Source organism: Vipera berus (genome assembly GCF_964194415.1).
Source record: "Vipera berus genome assembly, chromosome: 11".
In the NCBI taxonomy this organism is placed as follows: Eukaryota; Metazoa; Chordata; class Lepidosauria; order Squamata; family Viperidae; genus Vipera; species Vipera berus.
In genome coordinates this window covers 14,015,483-14,037,076 of record NC_138214.1, presented here as the reverse complement: position 1 = coordinate 14,037,076, position 21,594 = coordinate 14,015,483, and the positions used below count along the sequence as shown (strand labels likewise).

Below are 21,594 nucleotides of genomic sequence, written 5' to 3'. Positions count from 1 at the left end.
GGGTCCTTCATAAGGTTTTGGTCCATATATTCTTCACCAGTTAGAAGTGCACTAGCTGTGTAACTTCTAAAGGACCCTTCTAAAGGGTCTGCTTTGGGATTATGGCAGAAGACGTGAGGATAAAGTCAGGAAACAGCCTCTCTGCATTTCCCTGGGACTCCCGTACCACACAACCAACAACTGGGAGAGGAATCTAGGCAAAATTCCTTGAGGCTGTTGATCTTGCTGTTGGATTGAGTAGCACTATATACAGTCATGGCCGAAATTGTTGGCACCCCAGAAATTTTTCCAGAAAATCAAGTATTTCTCACAGAAAAGTATTGCAGGAACACATGTTTTGCTATACACAGGTTTATTCCCTTTATGTGTATTGGAACACCACAAAAAAGGGAGGAAAAAAAAGCAAATTGGACATAATGTCAAACAAAACTCCAAAAATGGGCCGGACAAAATTATTGACACCCTTTCAAAATTGTGGGTAAACAAGATTGTTTCAAGCATGTGATGCTCCTTTAAACTCACCTGGGGCAAGTAACAGGTGTGGGCAATATAAAAATCACACCTGAAAGCAGATAAAAAGGAGAGAAGTTCACTTAGTCTTTGCATTGCGTGTCTGTGTGTGCCACGCTAAGTATGGACAACAGAAAGAGGAGAAGAGAACTGTCTGAGGACTTGAGAACCAAAATTGTGGACAAATATCAACAATCTCAAGGTTACAAGTCCATCTCCAGAGATCTAGATTTGCCTTTGTCCACAGTGCGCAACATTATCAAGAAGTTTGCAACCCATGGCACTGTAGCGAATCTCCCTGGTCGTGGACAGAAGAGAAAAATTGATGAAAGGTTGCAACGCAGGATAGTCCGAATGGTGGATAAGCAGCCCCAAACAAGTTCCAAAGGAATGCAAGCTGTCCTGCAGGCTCAGGGAGCATCAGTGTCAGCGCAAACTATCCGTCGACATTTAAATGAAATGAAACGCTATGGCAGGAGACCCAGGAGGACCCCACTGCTGACACAGAGACATAAAAAAGCAAGATTACAGTTTGCCAAAATGTACTTGAGTAAGCCAAAATCCTTCTGGGAAAACGTCTTGTGGACAAATGAGGCCAAGATAGAGCTTTTTGGTAAAGCACATCATTCTACTGTTTACCGAAAACGAAATGAGGCCTACAAAGAAAAGAACACAGTACGTACAGTGAAATGTGGTGGAGGTTCAATGATGTTTTTGGGTTGTTTTGCTGCCTCTGGCACTGGGTGCCTTGAATGTGTGCAAGGCATCATGAAATCTGAGGATTACCAAAGGATTTTGGGTCGCACTGTAGAGCCCAGTGTCAGAAAGCTGGGTTTGCGTCCGAGATCTTGGGTCTTCCAGCAGGACAATGACCCCAAACATATGTCAAAAAGCACCCAGAAATGGATGGCAAGAAAGCGCTGGAGAGTTCTGAAGTGGCCAGCAATGAGTCCAGATCTGAATCCCATTGAACACCTGTGGAGAGATCTTAAAATTGCTGTTGGGAAAAGGCGCCCTTCCAATAAGAGAGCCCTGGAGCAGTTTGCAAAGGAAGAGTGGTCCAAAATTCCGGGTGAGAGGTGTAAGAAGCTTATTGATGGTTATAGGAAGCGACTGATTTCAGTTATTTTTTCCAAAGGGTGTGCAACCAAATATTAAGTTAAGGGTGCCAATAATTTTGTCCGGCCCATTTTTGGAGTTTTGTTTGACATTATGTCCAATTTGCTTTTTTTCCTCCTTTTTTTGTTGTGTTCCAATACACACAAAGGGAATAAACCTGTGTATAGCAAAACATGTGTTCCTGCAATACTTTTCTGTGAGAAATACTTGATTTTCTGGAAAAATTTCTGGGGTGCCAACAATTTCGGCCATGACTGTAGATTGCCAGACGTTTCTTCAAATGGAAATCAAAAATTGGAGTTGGCAGTGACCCTGCAGTCTTTCTCTTCCAGTCTCTAGAATCCCTACCAGCTACAGTCCCCCCCCGCCCCAATGTTGTATATAATATAGGTAGCCCTCGACTTACAACAGTTCATTTAGTAACTGTTCAAAGTTACAAAGCCATTGAAAAATGTGACTTATGATCCCTTTTCACACTTACGAGCATTGCAGCATCTCCATTGTCAGGTGATCAGAATTCAGACGCTTGGCAACTGACTCCTATTTATGATGGTCGCAGTGTCCCAGGATCTTGTGATCCCCTTTTGTGATCTTCTGACAAGCAAAGTCAATGGGGATTCACTTAATGCTTGTGTTACTAACTTAACCACTGCAGCGATTCTCTTAACAACGGTGGCAAGGAAGGTCATAAAGTTCACTCAACAAATGTTTCACTTAGCAACAGAAATGTTGGCCTCCACTGTGGTCGGACGTCAAGGATTACCTGGTATTAAAAACATTTCTGGGCGACCTTGCAAGTTTCCTAAGTTTGTACATTTCAGGTCAACTACCATGACTCTTAAAAAAAAGTGACACAACGGTTTTTCACCCTTGTGACCGTTGCAGCATCCCCAAGGTCCCTGTTAGTGGTTTCAGATGGCTGGTGGTCACAATAAGAGTAACAAGAAAGGAGCTTCCTCTCTGGATACTAAGAGGCCAATCACACCACCATGAAAGCTGATTTCAGTGTTAATGTTGATTGTTACGTGACACTTCCTTCCATAGGGCGCTGAAGGTATTCCAGGCTCATCTGGCCCCCCAGGAATGATCGGATTACGTGGTCCAAAAGGTAAGTCATCGATATAGCCTTAGACCAGTGATGGTGAACCTTTTAGAGAGCGAGTGCTCAAACTGCAACCCAAAACCCACTTATGTATTGTCGGGTGCTGGGTGGGCGTGGCCCATTGGGTGGGAGTGGCCCATTAGGTGGGTGTGGCCCATTGGGTGGGCGTGGCTGCGGTGGTAACGGCAGATTGGGTGGGAGTAAAAAGTTCAATCAATCAATTCCAACTTTGCGAGATCTTTTTTTTCCCTGCGAGAAGTTGAAATTGATCGATTGAACCTTTTTTTCTTTTTGCACACGGCAGCGGAGACCTAAAGAGGAAAGGTTTTATAAAACCCAGCTGAAGGCCTAGACTGGGGCGACGGTGCGCGTGCCTGCAGAGAGGGCTCTGCGTGCCAACTGTGGCACCCGTGCCATAGGTTCGCCACCATGGCCTTAGACTTTTTGCTGAGGAAGGGGAAAAAAAACCGCACTGATGATTTATAGAGAAGATAATTAGAAAAAGTAGATTAGGGAAAGAAGGAAAGTTTGATGCAACCTTAGAGACAGAAGCAAAATAGAAACGTACTTGTAACAGCTGTTAAGAAAATCGGAAGCCGTGCCTTTTTTAGTCTTTCTTTCTTTTTATGCTTCCTTTTCTATAATTCTTTTCCACTTCTCTATTACTTTTTCTCCGTTTACCTAAAATTAAAATTTGTATGGATTCTGCTCTTTGGGGTGGGGGGGAGGAAACTTCCTTAAAAAACACGTGGAAGAGAAAATGGTGCCCTTCAGTTTTCCCAGAAAGGTCTGGCAGTGGGAAGGGGTTGTGGTGAGTTGTCAGAATTGCTGAGATTAAAAAGCAGATGATTGTCTTTCTTTTTCAGGTGACCGAGGGGAAACCCGAGGATTCCCAGGGGGTGTGGGACCTAAGGGCCAACGAGGGGACCGAGGGCTTCCAGGTAAATAAGAAATGAATAGCCTACAACAGTGATGGCAAACCTTTTAGAGACCGAGTGCCCCCAAACCACACCACCCCCGCTCCATCCCCTCCCCTGCCCGCCTGCAGGGCCACCCACCACTTCCACAGCCCACCGCAGAGTGCCCAGGTGGCCCTGCAGCGCCATGTTAGCCACGCTCTTCATCCATGCCCCAATGCATCTTCTCCACGTGACAAGGTGCGAGGGTGGAGTCTTGTCCCTGCTGCCCAGCTGCCATGTGCTTGGCTGCGCTGCTCCTTGCGGGCTGTGCCCAGGGGCAACTCTCCTCTGGGGGGGGCTACTGGTAAGGAGGGGGCTGCAGGGGAAGACGGGGCTGGGGCGACAGCGTGCATGCCCACAGAGAGGGCTCTGAGTGCCAGAGGTGCCAGAGGCGCCTCTGCCACGCGTGCCAGAGGTTTGCCACCACTGTACTATACATTAACTGAAAGTCCACCTGTAGGAGAAGAGCACACAGAGCTGGGGGGAGGAGTTAAGCATATCATCAGTTTAGAATCATTATATTTCTACAAATGGTTCATCCCCACCTGAATTCCGGTGACCCTTATCTGCCACCAACGTAGTACTGAACTTTAGCTGATTAGATTCTTGTGCGTAGGCACATGAGCAATAAACCTTCTGGACTGCAATTTAATGTATGGTCTTGATCCTTTGAGCCTGACACCACCTTTCTTAAGGGATCGGTGTTAACTTTCTTACGATCCCTAGAAATGAGGTCCTTGTCAAAAGCAAAATCCCTGTGAAGGCCCAGTATGGTTGAGTGACTGTTGACATGCTTTACGAAATAGACATTTATTTTTTTTATTTTTTATTTTTAATTCCATTTATATCCCGCCCTTCTCCGAAGACTCAGGGCGGCTTACAAGCTTAGCAGTAGCCTTCATTCTATGTATATGCCTGCTTATTAGGGCTTTCACACACCCCCAAGCGGCATTATTACAAAGTCAGCTTAATTGCCCCCAACAATCTGGGTCCTCATTTTACCTACCTCGGAAGGATGGAAGGCTGAGTCAACCTTGAGCCTGGTGGGACTCGAACCTGCACTCATTGCAGGCAGCTGGTGTTACTTAAGGAGGCATTAGCCCACTGCTCCACCAAGGCTCATTTCCTGCTAAAAAGAGAGTAAATTCCTACGCATGATTCTGGAGTTTTTCTATCCCATGGAAATACTGAGTTCATTCATTTTAGAGGTGTGAAAAATGGAGGCGTGGGGATGGGGGTGGGAAATCAGACAGGGGTACAAATTTTCGACTCCTTCAAGAATTCCCTAGCTTGGGGAAGATGGCAATTTAATGGCTCGCCTTACGGTTTTTGAAGGTATTACAGGTGTCCAAGGAACAAAAGGTGACCCAGGATACGCAGGAGATCCTGGACTAAAAGGACAGAAAGGTTCACCAGGTAACCCTGGACAAGAAGGACCAAGAGGTAACCATAGCCATTTGTTTTTCATATTTGGGGCAAAGACATGTCATTTGCAAGGTGGATCTTCTGATGCAGAGGGGTTAGCAGCTTTTTTTTGCATCCAGAGCTCTCACAAGGATTTCTGCATAAATTCTCATGCAAGGTGATCCAAATCTCATCCAATTTTGGCAAAGCTTTTTGCCAAAAAAATATTTATGGATGTACCCGTGTAGTCACCAGGAGTTGACCTTAACTCAAGGGAGACTTATCCAATCTGGCTGAATCTGAGGTGGCTGAGATTTGGTCAGCGTCTAGATGAGAAAACTCTGGAAAACTTCCTATGTTGGTTCATAACTCATAAAGCTGTAAACTTAAGTGTTGTGATTCAGGGTCAGCCTGTGGGTTCGGCAGTTGGGTCGGATGACTCAGAGGAGGAGGGGGTGTTGGAGAGCTTGCTGAGGATAGTATTGAGGCTCCACAGAGCCCTCAGCCAGGCCCCTCCCATCTGGTCACGACGCAGACCCAGCTGTGTGAGCCTGACAGCGTGGATGAAGATGACCCACAGCTGGCCCTGTTCAAGGATGCCTGACGCAGGAGGCAGTCAATCAGGAGTAAACAGAGGAAGGCAATGGGGCACCTCGGAAGGAGGCAGAGAGAAGCCACGCCCTGAACTGTATAAAAGGGGAATGCGTGGGAGGGCTGGTTTGCTGAAGGCAACCGCTTGATTAGTTCCTGTTTCATAGCTCCTGTTTCATGGTTGGTGTCTTGTTTTGCTGTTTTATGTTAATAAATTTGGCAGGCTTAATTCCAGCCTCTTGCCGTTTGTAAAGGAGTTGTCCCTGCCTTTTCTGCAGGGCCGGTAGCAGGCTGGTACAGAACATTAAGCAGGTGCTAAATACTTAATATTTTGGCCCTGTGATTCCCTTCCTTAATTCTACATTTGTGTCCTTGGAACTCCCTTTTATTAGGGTTCAATTAAGTAAGACTCGCGGCTTTTGAAGATTTATAACATTACGTAGCTATAGATTCTGCAACTTTAGGAGCTCCAATGTAATAAACTCTTTGTTTTCCCCCTTTAGGCTTTCCTGGATCTGGGGCTGCGAGAGGCCAGCCAGGTTTTCCAGGTCATCCTGGGCAACGCGGAGCTCCAGGATCTCCTGGATCTCCTGGCATTGCAGGACCAAAAGGTTTGTGCTGCATTTTGGGGTTGTCCTTGAAAACTTTACTTTAGAGAGACGTACAAATGATGGGTTGGAATACCAAACCAAATCTTGCAAAGACTCTTGGCCTCACACCGAAAGATCAGTGGATCATCCTACTGGAGAAGATTGATGAATTCAACTTTTCCTTCATTTATTAACAGCAGCTAGGCCAGGGAGAAATCCACAACTGATGACTGCTAGGCGTCCTTGGTTCACCAATCCCAGCAGGCCATTCCTACTTCGGGATGGATGAACTGGATTCACACGTGATGAGGATATAGAACAGGATGTCTGATGAAGTTGCTTGGATGAGCAAAGAAATGTCTCAGATTAACAAAGTTTGGTCCAGTTGCCACGATTCAACCTTTAGACACTGTTGGACTGGATGACTGAGTCTTCGCTGACATACAGGATAGGGTCTTTTTTAATGATGAACTCTACTGTAAAGGATTCTACTTCCAAGATCTTTGTTTCACTTTCTGGCTTTGACAAGCCGTCGTCCAGAATTTCTCAACTTCTTTGGAAAACTTCTCGCGTGACCTTGACATTACTTACTCTTCTATTATGTTATTGAGTTGATTCTTGTCTTCAAAGTTACCTTTTTAAGCTTCCTTGCAGGTCCCTTGGCCAAACATCTACCATATTCTTGTAGTAGATAAAAACAATAAATACGCAGCAGCATCAAACCTTCTAAAATGTATCTACAGGATACCCAGGATTTCCAGGACTGACTGGCCTAAATGGTCTACCCGGCACTAAGGGCTCACCTGGAAAACAAGGTAAATTGAGACATCCTTGAAGGCCAAAAATGCAGTCATTTCATCCTCTAAATGCTTCCATTTTGTCCAACCTCTGACGCAAAGGTGTGATTCCAATAGAAAATAATCTCTGTAGCTCAGGGTTGGAGTTCTGGGTGCTTTCCGAGCTTGGTTGTTGACTTGTAGACATTTCATTACCCAGCTAGGTAATGCAAGCCAATTTCATTACCCAGTGCAAGCCAATTAATCAAGCTGAGTGACAGGCGCCGATGATGTAATCCGTTAGGTAACAAAACATCTGCAAGCAAATAATCAAATTTGGAGAGCACCAAGGATTCCACAAATAATGTGAACTGAGACTGTTGGGTGATGATGTCATCAGCCACGTTCTGGCATTTGGCTGCTCCCTGCCGAAGCATGTAAACTCCTTGGGCTCTTCAAATCCTTTTCCTGCAGATTCCCAAAGGCCATTATTTTGCTTTCCTCCCATTTTGCTATCAAATCCTGAGGTACCATAGCTACCGAAACAGGGATATGCTTTTCCAACTTCATGGCAATTTGGTTCCCTGGGGTTTATTTCAGCCATCAAGTATTACCAATTGCTAGTAAACAAGGGCTGGGTCAAACTGCTGTTCATGGTTTTTCTCATTTTATTAGGCCCGAGTGAAAAGGGACTCCCTGGACCGGCAGGAATTCCGGGTGTCAAAGGTCAACGAGGTGAACCCGGTTTCCAGTTTGGAGCTCCTGGTCTTCGTGGCCCAAAAGGTCCTGCAGGAGAAATAGGTAAATAATAGAAGTTGCAAGAGAGAGAATGCTGTAGTTGAACAGCATCAAGAGCTGTAACAGCATTCAAATTATTATGAATGATGTCAAGAATTATTAAGATTGAGAAGACCCTGGTTCATATCTTACCTCCGTCTGAACTTGTCATGAAGATATCCAAAGGGACTCCTTTATTTTCCACTGCAAAATAAGCCCCACATAACTTGTAGGACTTTTATAAGGAATACTCTCCCCTCAAGTATGATAAATCCAAGCATTTAACATTCAGTTACTCAAGATTTACGGTAATTCTAACAGGTTATTTTCTAAGGTTGTTATACCCAAAATGAAAAGTAGGGTTCTCCTTTCCCCTCAACAATTAAACTTTTTAAATAAAAAAATTTTTTTTAAATTTGCTGAGAATGCAGGAAAATATCTTCCTTTGAGGGCTTGGATAAATTCGGTCGCAGAATTAATCTTGTCAAAAATGGTCAAGCTTGATGCCCAGTCATAACGTCCATGTTGATGTCTTGGCAATCAGTACAAATGTGATCTTCCATGGCTGCCTTCTGGTGTTTTTTTCCCCCTTCTATTTTTGGCCTAGCCCAGGGGTAGGCAACCCTGGCTCTTTTATGACTCGTGGATTTCAACTCCCAGAATTCCTGAGCCAGCCATGCTCAGCTCAGGAGTTCTAGGAGTTGAAGTCCATGAGTCATAAAAGAGCCAAGGTTGCCTACCCCTGGCCTAGGCCTAGGCCGCTTTATGACTCGTGGACTTCAACTCCCAGAATTCCTGAGCCAGCCATGCTGAAGGGAAAGGGAGAGGTTTCCAAGCTGAGCCATGCTGGCTCAGGAATTCTGGGAGTTGAAGTCCACGAGTCATCAAAGAGCCAAGGTTGCCTACCTCTGGCCTAGCCTATAGCTCTGGATTTAACTTGTTAGTCCCCCACTTAAAATACCAACCTACTCCAACTCTACTTAAGGGACAATTGTTGGGACAGTATATTTGGGTGAGCGTTGAAGCCCTAGCTGGCTTTTGATGGAAAAGGAAGGTCCCAAGCTGTACTAAGGAGCATGCAAGATCTTTGCTGAGTTCCATCTAGCCATCTTTTCTTCGGCATTCTCCTTTTCCCTGTGCCACATTTTCCTCCCAAACCTTGAACATTTGTAGCTCCTCTGAGTATGCCTAGTTCGTATTTGCTTGCCTTTTTTTTTTTTTGGAGGTGGGGGGAGAGACAGATTGTCTCAAGGATGCTGATATTTAGCAGAATTCTTTTTCCCTTCTCTTCCCCTCCTCCTCTTCCCCTTCTTCTTCCTTCCTTCTCTTTTTACCACTTCAGGTGTCAAAAGGTCTGGTTCTTTGCGCTTCCGGCAACCTCAGTCGGGTGTCTTTGATGTTGGCATGCCCATCTTCTGGGTCTGCTTCGTGTTTTTGGCCTTTTCGCCTTAGCAGAATTAGAAGCTTCAAATCCAGCATGACCATCACCTTATTACATCCTTAAGTTTAGTCAATTAATCTACATTCTCTCCTCCAAGCTTTTTTCCCAAGCAATACAGAGTCTGGGAACGTTTGTTTATGTCAGGGGTCTGCAACCTTGACAACTTTTAAGACTTGTGAACTTCAGGTTCCAGAATTCTGGGAACTAAAGTCCACAAGTCTTAAAGTTGTCAAGGTTGCAGGGCCCTGGTTTGTGTCCTTTTAGGTCTTCCTGGGAGCCCAGGTCTCACTGGTGCGCGAGGCCCCCCTGGCATCTCTATGCCTTCAGATGTTCCTGGAAAGCCTGGTGATGCTGGACGTCCTGGAGAAGATGGGCTGCCAGGTATGGAAGCAGAGAGCTTTGGGATGGGTTTTTACAGGAAGACCTCACATCTTCCTAGGCAACTCATGGACACAATTTCAGGATTTGGAGCTGCTGGAATGAGATGAGGGTGACTTGTATAGCAGAGCTTCCAGTAGACCAAGGACTAACTGGCAACATCTCCTTGGCTTCTTCTTTGCCCAGGCTTCCAAGGACCTTCTGGGCCACCAGGACCACCGGGCCCAGCCTTCAATCAAGGTGATCGAGGTAATCCAGGCCCCACCGGTCCTCCTGGCTTCTCGGGCCTCAAAGGCAATGAAGGCATCCCTGGACTTAGTGGATCCCCTGGAGCCTCAGGTTTCAAAGGTGAGGAGATGTGGCAGAATGTAGTCTGGATTCCCAGGAGGGAGGGGCTGCAAGAGACAATGAAGTTTAGATAGTTTGTGTGGGAGAAAGAGGGTGAAGACGGCTCCTCCCTCGGTGTCTTCAGTATACGTTTAATGGTGTAAGTAGTTTGCTTTAGTTTGCCAAGGCTTTGTCTATAGGCAAGAAACAATAAAGGACATCACTGAGAAGATGTTCAGTGTATCTTTCTTGGTTTTGGGAGTCTGAGGGGGTATTATGAAGGTTCAATCCTACGTAGCGGCAGATGTTTCTCAGAGAAAATATTTGCTGCAAACTCTGTGTGGCATCAAGAAGGGCCTCCAGCCAGTAAACGCTCAGCTCCATTCAGTCGCTCTGACTCTACCCTGAATTAAGGGGTTACAAGAGTAGTAAAAAGGGAATTTATCCTGAAAGGCCTCAAAATTGGGATCCATACTGAGGTTTTGAGGCGGGGCACAAGCCCCCTTTTTTGTCATACAGCCTAGCAAGGTGGATATCGAAGGAACTTCAGCGTTTTTCAAAGTGTTCTAAACCAGGAGAAGCTGCTCTGTTCGATGAATTTTCAGTCTTGCCTAATTTAGAAGCCAACCACCGATCTTTCTCTTTTCTCTCTCAGGATTCAGAGGGGACCCAGGTTTCATGGGAATGCCCGGGAAAGATGGACCAGTGGGTGATCTGGGTTCCCAGGGGCCCAAAGGCAAAGCAGGCCGTCCAGGTAAGTCTTGGAAAATGCACGTAATTCCAGATCAAACCATACAGGTAGTCCTCAATTTACAACTGATCACATAGCAATCATTTGAAGTTAGGGCTAATCTCCCCAGTTCCAAAATCCCGGTGGCCTCATTCCCTGCAGTCACGTGACCACATTTTAGGCTCTCGGCAGCCAGCACACGTTTACAGACGTTTGCGCCATCCCACAGTCACACGACTCGTGTTTTACGACTTTTGTTTTTCAAAAACCATCCTTTACTTCTGATGTTCAGCAAAACCAACCCATAGCAAACAATTGGCTTGCTTTACAGTCTCCACGTTCACTTAACAACTGCTGCAAAAATAAAGTCGTAAAATCGAGTTGAGCATTTGGGTGCCCTGCTTTGCAACTGTCATGATTTACAACTGTAATGGCTCCATTACGGTTGTACGTTGAGGATTACTGTATCAGCATCAAACCGATGACTGGCTATGTACCATTTATGAGAGGTTATGAGGAAGCTGGCAAGGAGTGGAAGGAAGAACAGATATTCAGCAATTGAAAGTCCATATCTCATAAACAGCAGCTCAAACCAGGCAAGGTTGAGCACTCAGGATCTCTTGCTGAAAACTCCATACTGTAGTTCTCACTTCCCTAATTTTAGCCCAACTCTATCGGGCTTAACATCATCCTAGAATCTAGGATGAATCCCAAATTCAAGTTTGCTTTAAAGTTGACGTCATGGAGGAGATGTTTACCAATGTTCAGAATTTATGGAACCTGGCTTGCTATATCAGTTCAGGAGAACGTGGTGGTCCAAAAGTGGTCAATGCTTCCTTCCCTGGGTGCTACATTTGAGGTTCCAGACAGATAGATATGCCATTTTATAGGACATTCCTCTTTTTTGTCAGGCATCCTTGGGGTATTTTGGAGTCTTTTTTTTTTAACCATGATCTTTTTTTTTTTTTTTGAAAAGTTGAAGATGTTGCAGGATTCTCTAGGTTGAGACATCTTTAGTTGCAGATTGAAGACAAGAAGAATGATTGGGAGGGAGGAATGTTCTACGCTTGAGCAATTCAGTTGCATGATTGTTGCGCATTGTCCGCTCTAATAATGACAGAAAAGTATGACCTTGGATTTTATAACCAGATTGGTAGGATATCCCAGGAATGTCATTTTTCAAGTCACGCTTCCTCTGTGTTATATAGGTTTTCCTGGGCTGCAAGGAGCTCCAGGCTTAACCCAAATCCCAGAAGATATCAGAGCTCCTCCTGGCTTAATGGGGTTGCCTGGAAATGATGGCAACCCTGGTTTAAATGGAGACCCTGGCTTCCAGGGGCAAACTGGATCACAAGGTAAAATAAGTAACTGTCATAGTTCCGATGAATGAGACAAATCAAACAGATTGCAGGCATATTATTTATCTAAGAAGTCTTAGTAATGAAACGAAACATCGGCACTCAGGGAGGGGTGCCAGAATCTGAAATCTCCTCCCCCCCAAACCCATCGTAACACACACACAATCCCCGCCCTTATCTACACGTCATAAATCACATTATCCAATTAGTTTTACACATGAGGTTTCACTTCCCATTCTGTACACAGGGCTTTTTGCAATCTTCTCACAACTTCCAGGTGATTCCTCCCTCTCAAATGAAGCAATTAAAATAACAGACTGTGTCTTATATTGTCAGTGCAAAAACATGTCAATGTTTGCACACTGACAGTTACATTGTCCAGAGAAATGGGCATAGTACGCAAAGCTGAGAAAGTTACATTGTCCATGTGTAAAGCTGGGTCTCTGGAGAAGGTGCTCTCTAAAGAATCCTTGGAGGATCCCTCTTCCCGTGGTTACCTACAAAGACCTTCATGTTTAAAGTAGGATACTTTGAATGCTAGCTTCTAAGAGCAGGGGGTTGGACTAGATGACCTCCAAGGTCCCTTCCAACTTACTTACTTATTATAAACCATAATCAGATCTTAGTTTTTTATTCTGTGTAAAAGCAGAATAAAAGACTAACAGAGTTGGAAGAGGCCCTGGAGGTCTTCTAGTCCAACCCCCTGCTCAAGCAGGAGAACCTATGTACCATTTCAGACAAGTGATTGTCCAATCCTTTCTTAAAATCCTCCAGTGATGGAACATCCACAACTTCCAGAGGCAGACCAATTCACCTATTAATTGTTCTAACTCAGGAAATTTCTCCTTAGTTCTAAGTCGCTTCTCTCCTTGTTCAGTTTCCGTTCGTGGCTTCTTGTCCTGCCTTCAGGTGTTTTGGAGAATAGGTTGACACACACCCCTCTTCTTTGTGGCAGCCCCTGAGATATTGGAAGACTGTTATCATGTCTTTCTCTTCATTAGACTAGACTAATTCCAAGCAAATATAAACCGCTCTTGTTCTTAAGGCTATCTGTCTCTTGTGACTTCTGAATGGAATGGGTTATCAGAAATGAATGGGACAATCTTTTTATATATATATTAATGACCAGGTCCAAAAGGAAAGGCGGGCATACCTGGCCAGGTGGGAATCAATGGCTTACCAGGTCCTCCTGGGATGGTAGGAGACCCAGGTTCTCCAGGAAATCCGGGGCTACCAGGATTTGAAGGTAAGCTTACATGTGTTAGCTCCTTCCGACTTGGAGCGCTATAAAAACTGTAAGATAACAATGACTGATACGATGTATGGAACGCTGCTGATGTGTATATGCCACAAAGGTTAATCTTCATAGAATAGGAGTCCTCAACCGTGGCAACTTTTAAGACTTGTGGACTTCAACTCCCAAAATTCCTCAGCCAGCTTTGCTGGCTGAGGAATTCTGGGAGTTGAAGTCCACAAGTCTTAAAAGTTGCCACGGTTGAGGACCCCTGTCATACAGGATCCCTTTTCATCTTCATTGGATTCCGTGCAAGTGTTTCCCAGAGGTTTCGATCAGTCACAGGATGTCTGGCATCATCCCAAAAGACATTAATAATCTTAAGATCTCCCTTAAGTGTTTGGCGCCAAGTTTTCCAAAGACCGGTCTCGTCTGCCAGTAGGATAAATAAGGCCTCAGTTGAAGTCCGCAAGTCGTCAAAGGGCCAAGTTTGAAGACCCCTGCACAAAAGGGTGCCTTAGGTGATCTGTTTATATGCAGCTGGAGAAAATCCAGTTCTAGAAGAAGTAACGGAAACGACGGTTTGAACAAGTCGAATGCCAATTTGATTGGCAGCCTTCAGCTGAGACTGATCTGTCCAGGGCAAGTTGGGGATGAACCTTCTCCAGATCTTGCTGGGCAGATGCCAGTCACGGGCCGCACGGAAAGCTTCTCTTTCCCTTCACAGGACGTCCTGGGAATCCAGGTCTGGCTGGGCTCCCCGGGATGCCGGGACGTAGCGTTGGAGTTGGCTACACCTTGGTGAAACATAGCCAGTCGGAGCAGATTCCGCCCTGTCCGGTGGGCATGAACAAACTGTGGGAAGGTTACAGTTTGCTCTACGTGAAAGGCCAGGACAAGTCCCACAATCAAGATCTGGGTAAGTAACATGTCCGGACTGGGGGGGGGGAAGAAGAGGACAGGAAAGAATCTCTCCGTTCATTAAAGAGAATTTATATCGGGAAGGGAAGGGGAAGGAAGAGGACGGGAGGAGGAGGGAAATGGAAGGGCAGGGAAGAGGAAAGGAAAGAGGGAAGGGAAGGGAAGGGAAAGAAAGGAAAGGAAAGGAAAGGAAAGGAAAGGAAAGGAAAGGAAAGGAAAGGAAAGGAAAGGAAAGGAAAGGAAAGGAAAGGAAAGGAAAGGAAAGGAAAGGAAAGGAAAGGAAAGGAAAGGAAAGGAAAGGAGAGGAGAGGAGAGGAAAGGAAGGGATAAGGGAAAGAATAAGGGAAGGAAAGGAAAGGAAAGGAAAGGAAAGGAAAGGAAAGGAAAGGAAAGGAAAGGAAAGGAGGAAAGGAAAGGAGAGGAGAGGAGAGGAGAGGAGAGGAGAGGAGAGGAGAGGAGAGGAAAGGAAAGGAAAGGAAAGGAAGGAAAAGGAAAGGAAAGGAAAGGAAAGGAAAGGAGAGGAGAGGAGAGGAAAGGAAAAGGGAAGGAAAGGAAAGGAAAGGAAAGGAAAGGAAAGGAAAGGAAAGGAAAGGAAAGGAAAGGAAAGGAAAGGAAAGGGGATGAAGGGGAAAGGAAGAGAAAAGGGAAGGGAAGGGAAGGAAATTCAATTAATATGTTATTTATAGCCCAGAATTTCTTTGTCTCTATGGCCCAATACAGTCTAGCTCAGGGGTGTCCAACTGCCAGCCTGCGGGCCGCTGCCCCGAGGTCACCATTTATAACCTTCCCAGCCGGTTTCTGACAGACAAAATCAATGGGGGAAGCCAGATTCTTTTAAAAGCGGTCATACAATGGGGCAAAACTCACTTAACAACTCTCTTCCTTAGCAACAAAAATGTGGGGCTCTCTGTACTCCTGCAGCCACAGCTGCAGAAATGAGAGTCCCTTTTAATGCTCCATTCCATGCTTTGCGTCTCCATTCTTCTTAACCCCTCAAAGGTTTTGCTGGCTCCTGCCTGCCTCGCTTCAGCACGATGCCTTTTATTTATTGCAACATCGACGAAGTGTGCTACTATGCCAGCCGCAATGACAAATCATATTGGCTTTCCACCACGGCTCCGATACCCATGATGCCCGTCAGCAGCTACCAAATCGCCCAGTACATCAGTCGCTGCTCAGTGTGTGAAGCACCATCCCAAGCTGTGGCTGTCCACAGCCAGGACATCACCATCCCACAATGCCCCGAAGGCTGGCGCAGTCTCTGGATTGGGTACTCCTTCCTCATGGTAAGAGATCTCCAGAGGGACTGCCACGTGTGGGAATGCATGTCCTTTCGGCGCATATACACAGAGCACCTATCCATGCTCATGTTAGGATACAATAGAATAACAGAGTTGAGCACATTGGAGGTCTTCCTTGAGCACATTGGAGGTCTTCTAATCTGGGGGTCCCCAACCCCCAGTCCGTGGACCGGTACTGGGCTGCGACATGCCAGCAACCGCTCTGCACAGACAAACAAAGCCCCCTCTGTGGGATGCAGGCAGCACACAAAACCACACACTCTCCGGTCCGCGGAAAAACCTATCTCCACCGAACCGGTCCCTGGTGCCCAAAAGGTTGGGGACCTCTGTTCTAGTCCAACCCCCTGCTCAGGCAGGAAACCCTATACCATTTCAGACAAGTGGTTGTCCAATCTCTTCTTTAAAAACTTCCAGTGTTGGAACATTCCCAACTTCTGGAGGCATGCCACGTGACCTCTCTAGCTGGGTGATCTTCAGGCCACCGGTCATTCTTCCCAGTTGCCACTGAAGGGTTGCCACGTGAGGCCCTTGCTCATCCTATCACCAAAAATGGATGGCAGCTTAGGGTCTATGGAGGGTCTCAATCATCCAGGTCATGGTTTTCAAAAGGCAACCGGACTTTCTTGGGTTTTCCCCCCTCCCCCCCAGAAAACGTTTCACTTCTCATCCAAGAAGCTTCGTCAGAACACACACACACCCCAAAAAAAGGCTAGTTGCCTTTTGAAAAGCACCTTTGAGATTGCACTTTAGTGGCTTTAATTTTGGGGGCGGGGGGAGGTCATTGTGTTAACAATTTTAAAAAGAGGCTTTGATGTTCATTGGATTCTTTATTTTTTTAAAGCTTTCCTAGCCTGCTTGGCGACAGCCAATGAGGCTTTTAATTGCCGAGAAAACAAACCGCAAATTTAGTATGAATATAGAACGTAAGAATCCTAGGACTGGAAGGGACCTTGGAGGTCTCCTATTCCAACTTCCCGCTCAAGGCAGGAGACGGTCAAATGTTGGCCCAGTCTATTTTTGAAAACCTCCACTGGTTCGAATTTAGCTGTGACTGTCAAACCCAGTTGCCTGCTGTCAGCTGGGGCACCCATCCTGATTTATCGCCCTTCAGAAACCAGATGTTCGTAGGGCCATGTTGACTCCCGATGTTTGCATTTGGTCTCCTGGAGTGCAGTTGATATGATTCTTCACACCAACCTTCCTCTCTCTCTGCTGGTTCTGTCTTTTAGCACACGGCTGCCGAAGGCGGTGGCCAGTCTCTGGTCTCCCCCGGATCCTGCCTGGAGGACTTCCGTGCCACCCCTTTCATTGAGTGCAATGGTGCCCGAGGAACGTGCCATTACTTTTCCAACAAGTACAGCTTTTGGCTGACCACAGTGGAGCCGAGCCATCAATTTGCTGACTCTCCTGTCTCCGAAACGCTGAAAGCGGGTCAGCTCCAGACACGGGTGGGACGGTGCCAAGTCTGCATGAAAAATTTGTAGCAAAGGCCCGGACACGAGACCTTATTTCTTTTAAGACCAAGAAACTAGCATTTGTGTCCTAGCTGGGCACTTGACATTTTCCTAAATCTCTCCAAGAGCCTTCTTGTCTCCGTCAAAATATGGTGCTATCTTTCCCCCTTGTTTTTATCTTCCTGGCTACCTCAGAGTCTTTTTCTACCTTCCCAACTGCCACGATCCCTTGGTATTGATGTACTACATTGATTTTCTCACAAGATACACGGCTCTTGGGCCAAGATTTCTCCTCAAGGGTACGATCGTAAGGTCTTCCCACGTTAAGGATTTTTTAAGACATGTCAGGATTTTCACAAATGTTTTTGCCTGCATGCACACACTCCTCTTCTAACCATGTTCCTCATTCATATCCAGCTTAAGTTAACTGCTTGCCATCTGGAAGTGTTTCTGTTCTATGATCAGCGGTTATGATCAGATCTGAAGGTGGTTGAGGTTTGTGAAATAGTTAACTATGTTGATCAAAGCCTGCCAGGTATTAAACAGCGAAGTGACAACACAAATAAAATAAAACTTGTTAGGAGAGGACAGTATTGGGATTTTGTCATCCGTAACATGAGGAGCAGGCCTATGCATCTTTTGGCATAGCATCAACCTGAGGAATTTTTAGGGTAATAATGCAGTTTGATTTCACCTGCTTGATTATTCAGCCCAAGAATGTTAAATCTAGCACTGTTGCTACTCTGTTGTAATCTTTTCTTACGAATGTTTCCCTCTCAGCTTATTTGTTAAATGTGCCACAAGTAGCATTCTTTCGCAGCATCCAGTGATGCTACGCACAGAGGCCCCTGAACATGATAAATCTTGGCTCAGGTGCCAAAGTATAACTTGAATTTATCCAATGAGACAGCTGCTTCCTTTCTGAGCTGGGGCATCTGAATGCTTTCCGGGCTCATGAATCATAGTTTCATGTTGCATCCAGACCAGTGGTGGGATTCAAATAGGTGAACAACATATTGGTTCTCTGCGTGGATGCCACTTCCGGAAGTCAATTCTGGGCCTGGGCAACAAAAAAATAGCTACCGGTTCTGCCGAAGTGGTGCAAACTGGCTCAACCCCATCACTGATCCAGACTGAGAAACTAGGTAGTAGCAAACCAACTTCAAGTACAGTAATGGTTGTGAATTGTTAATGTGTTCCACTCTGATAACAATCAACCCTTGGCTTGGTCATACCTAGGGCTAATTAACCAACAAAAACTCTTCAGATCTGATGGAGTGAAAAAGGAAAGAGAATGGCAAAGAGGTCCAAGCACATATGTAGATTTAACCATGGTGGACTAGGAAGCAACTGAACTATTTAGAATGATTTACTAAAGGAAACTATGTTAAAAATGTAGAAAAGTCTTGAGAGGCACCTCCTGCCATTCTGAGCTACAATTCTGCTGGTTATGAATACTGACAATAGGAAAGGCTTGGTTTACATCTCCTAAGTTATCCTTGTATTCTAGTCAGAAACGAATGGATTAGTAAATTAGCATGTTTTCTTATTTCTGTCACAGCTTAGCTGATGTTTCTTTGTCCATAACTGCATGGTCAAGTTGTGATCTACTACCTGTGTCTTTGCTCACTTCCTTGAGCAGTGTCCGCCCTGCTTAACCCTTTGACTCCCTTGGTTCCACATTATAATGTCTGTTTTGTCCTTTTTTTATATGCAAGCTGTTTTTACAGCCTCAGCCCATTTGTTTCCACCTGGAGAATGGGTCAATCCAATCATCTTTAAGACCATCTTCTTAATTCCTTAATAGCATACTGATATTCAGACGTTATAAAAAATCTCCTTGGGCTTTATACAGCCATTAGATGTTGATCCATGAATAATCCACTATTACCGATGTTGGCATAGGACTTTCATGTTTATATAACAGACATATTATACTCCATTTGCAATAGGTATATAAGCTAGAGCCACGGTTACTGATCTTTAATGAAAAGTTTCGAAGATCGTTACTTCAACTGTCTTTGTTCTCTAATTGTACATAAGTTGAGAAAGTCACCTATTGATTATTCAGTTGCATGTTATGGATTTCATTTCCACAATATTTCTCACCTTTTTTTTTTTTGAGGTAGCCTTGGAATTGCTGGTGCTTGAAATAATATAGTATTAAATAGGTTACTTTTATGTAAATGTAACACTGAGTAGAAGTTGGATGAACCGACTCATCTGCCAATATTATGGTTTTCTTGATTTTATTTTTGCTACTCTTGCATTTTGTAATGCACTGCTGAAAGTATCTTCAAAGCACTGATTATATTTTGACTTTTTCCCCCCTAAAAAGTAGTAAAACATCATGTCCATTTTGTGAGTTATATTCCATTCCCTCCTTACAATAATAAGCTTGATAACTCTCTCCAGACATGTTACTCAACTTGTGTTGTCAAGTGAATTTATACTAAGTTTAGGGGACCGAAATAGAATTGTGGAGTTGGAAAGGACCACCAAAGATCATGTAGTCCAACCTTCGACGACTAAAAACACCAATTAAACCATCAGCAAGGGTTTGTTTGCATCCTCTTAAAAACCTCTAGGACTTGCCAAGAGAGCAATTTCACCCAGAAGATATTTGGAACTAAATTTTGAATGGAATTTTAGAATACTTAAGAAAGAAATTGGGCTTAAGAGTGGAGCCTCAGTATTACATAATGACTGTATCAATCAAGCCAATACAAAAAAAGGGGGGCGGGAATATCAGCAGATGCCATTGCTGTTTTTTTTGTGTGTGCTCATATTCAGATTTTATTTTGCTCCCATTTAAACCTCTCTCTTTCTTGGGTTGCGTCAAATGGGGAAGAAAAAATATCATCATAACTATACTGTAGTTTTTTTAAACCCCACTCCCCCTTTTTAGAGTATCTTTAAAGTATCTTTAAAAGCTGATGAATAATGCTTTACTAATGCTATCTTCTCCCACAATTATATTAATTCCTCCCACATATACAGGTGATATTGACCATTTTTAAAAACAGGAGTCTTCAGCCAGCGTGCCTGGCTGAGGAATTCTGGGAGTTGAAGTCCACAACTCATAAAAGGGCCAAGTTTGAAGACCCCTGTTGTAAAGAAACAAGTATGTTAAGATACCCCATACCGCAAAAAAAAAATGTGCAAACCTTGGCAGGTTCCATATTCTGAAAGTAGTCAACTTATGACCATACTTGTTTCTGGACCTTCTGCAGTCGTTAACTCACGCCCAATTTTACTACCATTTTTTTGCAATCCAGCTTCCGCCATTCATTTTGAAACTGCTTGGATAGTGATCTTGGTGCTCATGTGACCCCAGGACATCACAACCTTTGTTAATACGTGCTGGTTGCCAAGCACCTGTATTGCAACCGTCTGACCGCAGTTAACACTGCAATGTCGTAAGTACGAGGGCTGGTAGCAAGTCACTTTTTTCAGCACCACTGTTAACTTCGAACAGTGACCAGCTAAACAAACAGCCGCAAGGGATGATGCAGTTGTGCAAAAATGCTGCAGAGATTTGCAGGTGTAGCGGGTCAAATACCCCTGCGCCGCACTAAGGCTGAAGTATACAAGCAGTTCTCAACTTACAGTCACAATTGGGACCAGAATTTTCTTTGCTAAGGCGGCTGTTTGTAAGGCGTGCCTGATTTTATGACCGTTTTTTAGGCCACCGTTAAGCAAATCACTGCAGTTCAGTGAATCACCTGGTTTATTTATTTATTATTTATTATTGGGACTTATATGCTGCCCTATCTCCCGAAGGACTCAGGGCGGCTAACAACAATAAAATACAACGATACAAAAGTTTAAAAGAATTAAATTAATAGCCCCAATAGAATAAGTTAAAAATTAAAGTTAAAAATTAAAAAAAACATTTTAAAATCCCTGTCAGTCCAGGTCAGCCTGATGGAAAAGAAGTGTTTTGAGGCCGCGGAGAAAGGACCGGAGATCCGGGGCCATCCGGAGCTCAAGGGGAAGTTGGTTCCATAGGGCTGGCGCTCCCACAGAGAAGACCCTCCCCCTGGGGGTCGCCAGCCGACATTGTCTAGCCGACGGCACCCTGAGGAGGCCCTCTCTGTGTGAGCGTACTGGGCGATGGGAGATCGTTCCCAGCAGTAGACGGTCCTGCAAATGGAATCCAGTTTGCCTACTGACCTATCAGCAGACACCCGGGGAAAGCTGGAGATCCCTTGATCCTGGGATGCTGCAACTGTCATAAATACATGCTGGTTGCCAAGCACCCATATTCTGAGCAGGTGACCGTGGGGAGGGTGCAATGGTTGAAAATGTCAGGGCTGTTGTTAAGTCCCTATTTTTTCAGAGCTGTTGTAACTTGGAATGACCACTAAACAAATCTACCTGTAAATGCAAATTCCACCAATGAATCATTTAGTTTTGCATCGGACAGGGGCATTCGCTAATACAATATTTTAAATCTGCCTGCGTAGTAATGGTTGTTACGTTACGTTGCTACACGGTGTGGAGCAGAGATTACGCATACACGACCCCATCGGGGTGGTAAACAATCGGAAAACGGAGGCCAACCACTTTTATTTTGATAAGACGTCCTTCTCCGGTTCTTAAAAACGGTCCAACCTCAC

General features: G+C 44.9%; 1 protein-coding gene across 1 annotated transcript in view; it reads left to right on the top strand.

Moving 5' to 3' along the window:
- Positions 1 to 21,569, top strand: part of COL4A6 (collagen type IV alpha 6 chain) — an 81,040-nt gene extending 59,471 nt beyond the window's left edge. The window contains exons 29-42 of the mRNA XM_081336298.1: positions 2,674 to 2,737; positions 3,598 to 3,672; positions 5,026 to 5,133; positions 6,189 to 6,296; positions 7,019 to 7,090; positions 7,727 to 7,852; positions 9,534 to 9,650; positions 9,834 to 9,995; positions 10,630 to 10,728; positions 11,913 to 12,059; positions 13,192 to 13,308; positions 14,024 to 14,215; positions 15,217 to 15,503; positions 16,748 to 21,569. Coding sequence (XP_081192424.1) covers positions 2,674 to 2,737; positions 3,598 to 3,672; positions 5,026 to 5,133; positions 6,189 to 6,296; positions 7,019 to 7,090; positions 7,727 to 7,852; positions 9,534 to 9,650; positions 9,834 to 9,995; positions 10,630 to 10,728; positions 11,913 to 12,059; positions 13,192 to 13,308; positions 14,024 to 14,215; positions 15,217 to 15,503; positions 16,748 to 17,002 — 1,929 coding nt within the window. The 3' untranslated portion in view covers positions 17,003 to 21,569. The remainder of the gene's footprint in view (positions 1 to 2,673; positions 2,738 to 3,597; positions 3,673 to 5,025; positions 5,134 to 6,188; positions 6,297 to 7,018; positions 7,091 to 7,726; positions 7,853 to 9,533; positions 9,651 to 9,833; positions 9,996 to 10,629; positions 10,729 to 11,912; positions 12,060 to 13,191; positions 13,309 to 14,023; positions 14,216 to 15,216; positions 15,504 to 16,747) is intronic.
- The last annotated feature ends 25 nt before the right edge of the window (positions 21,570 to 21,594 follow it).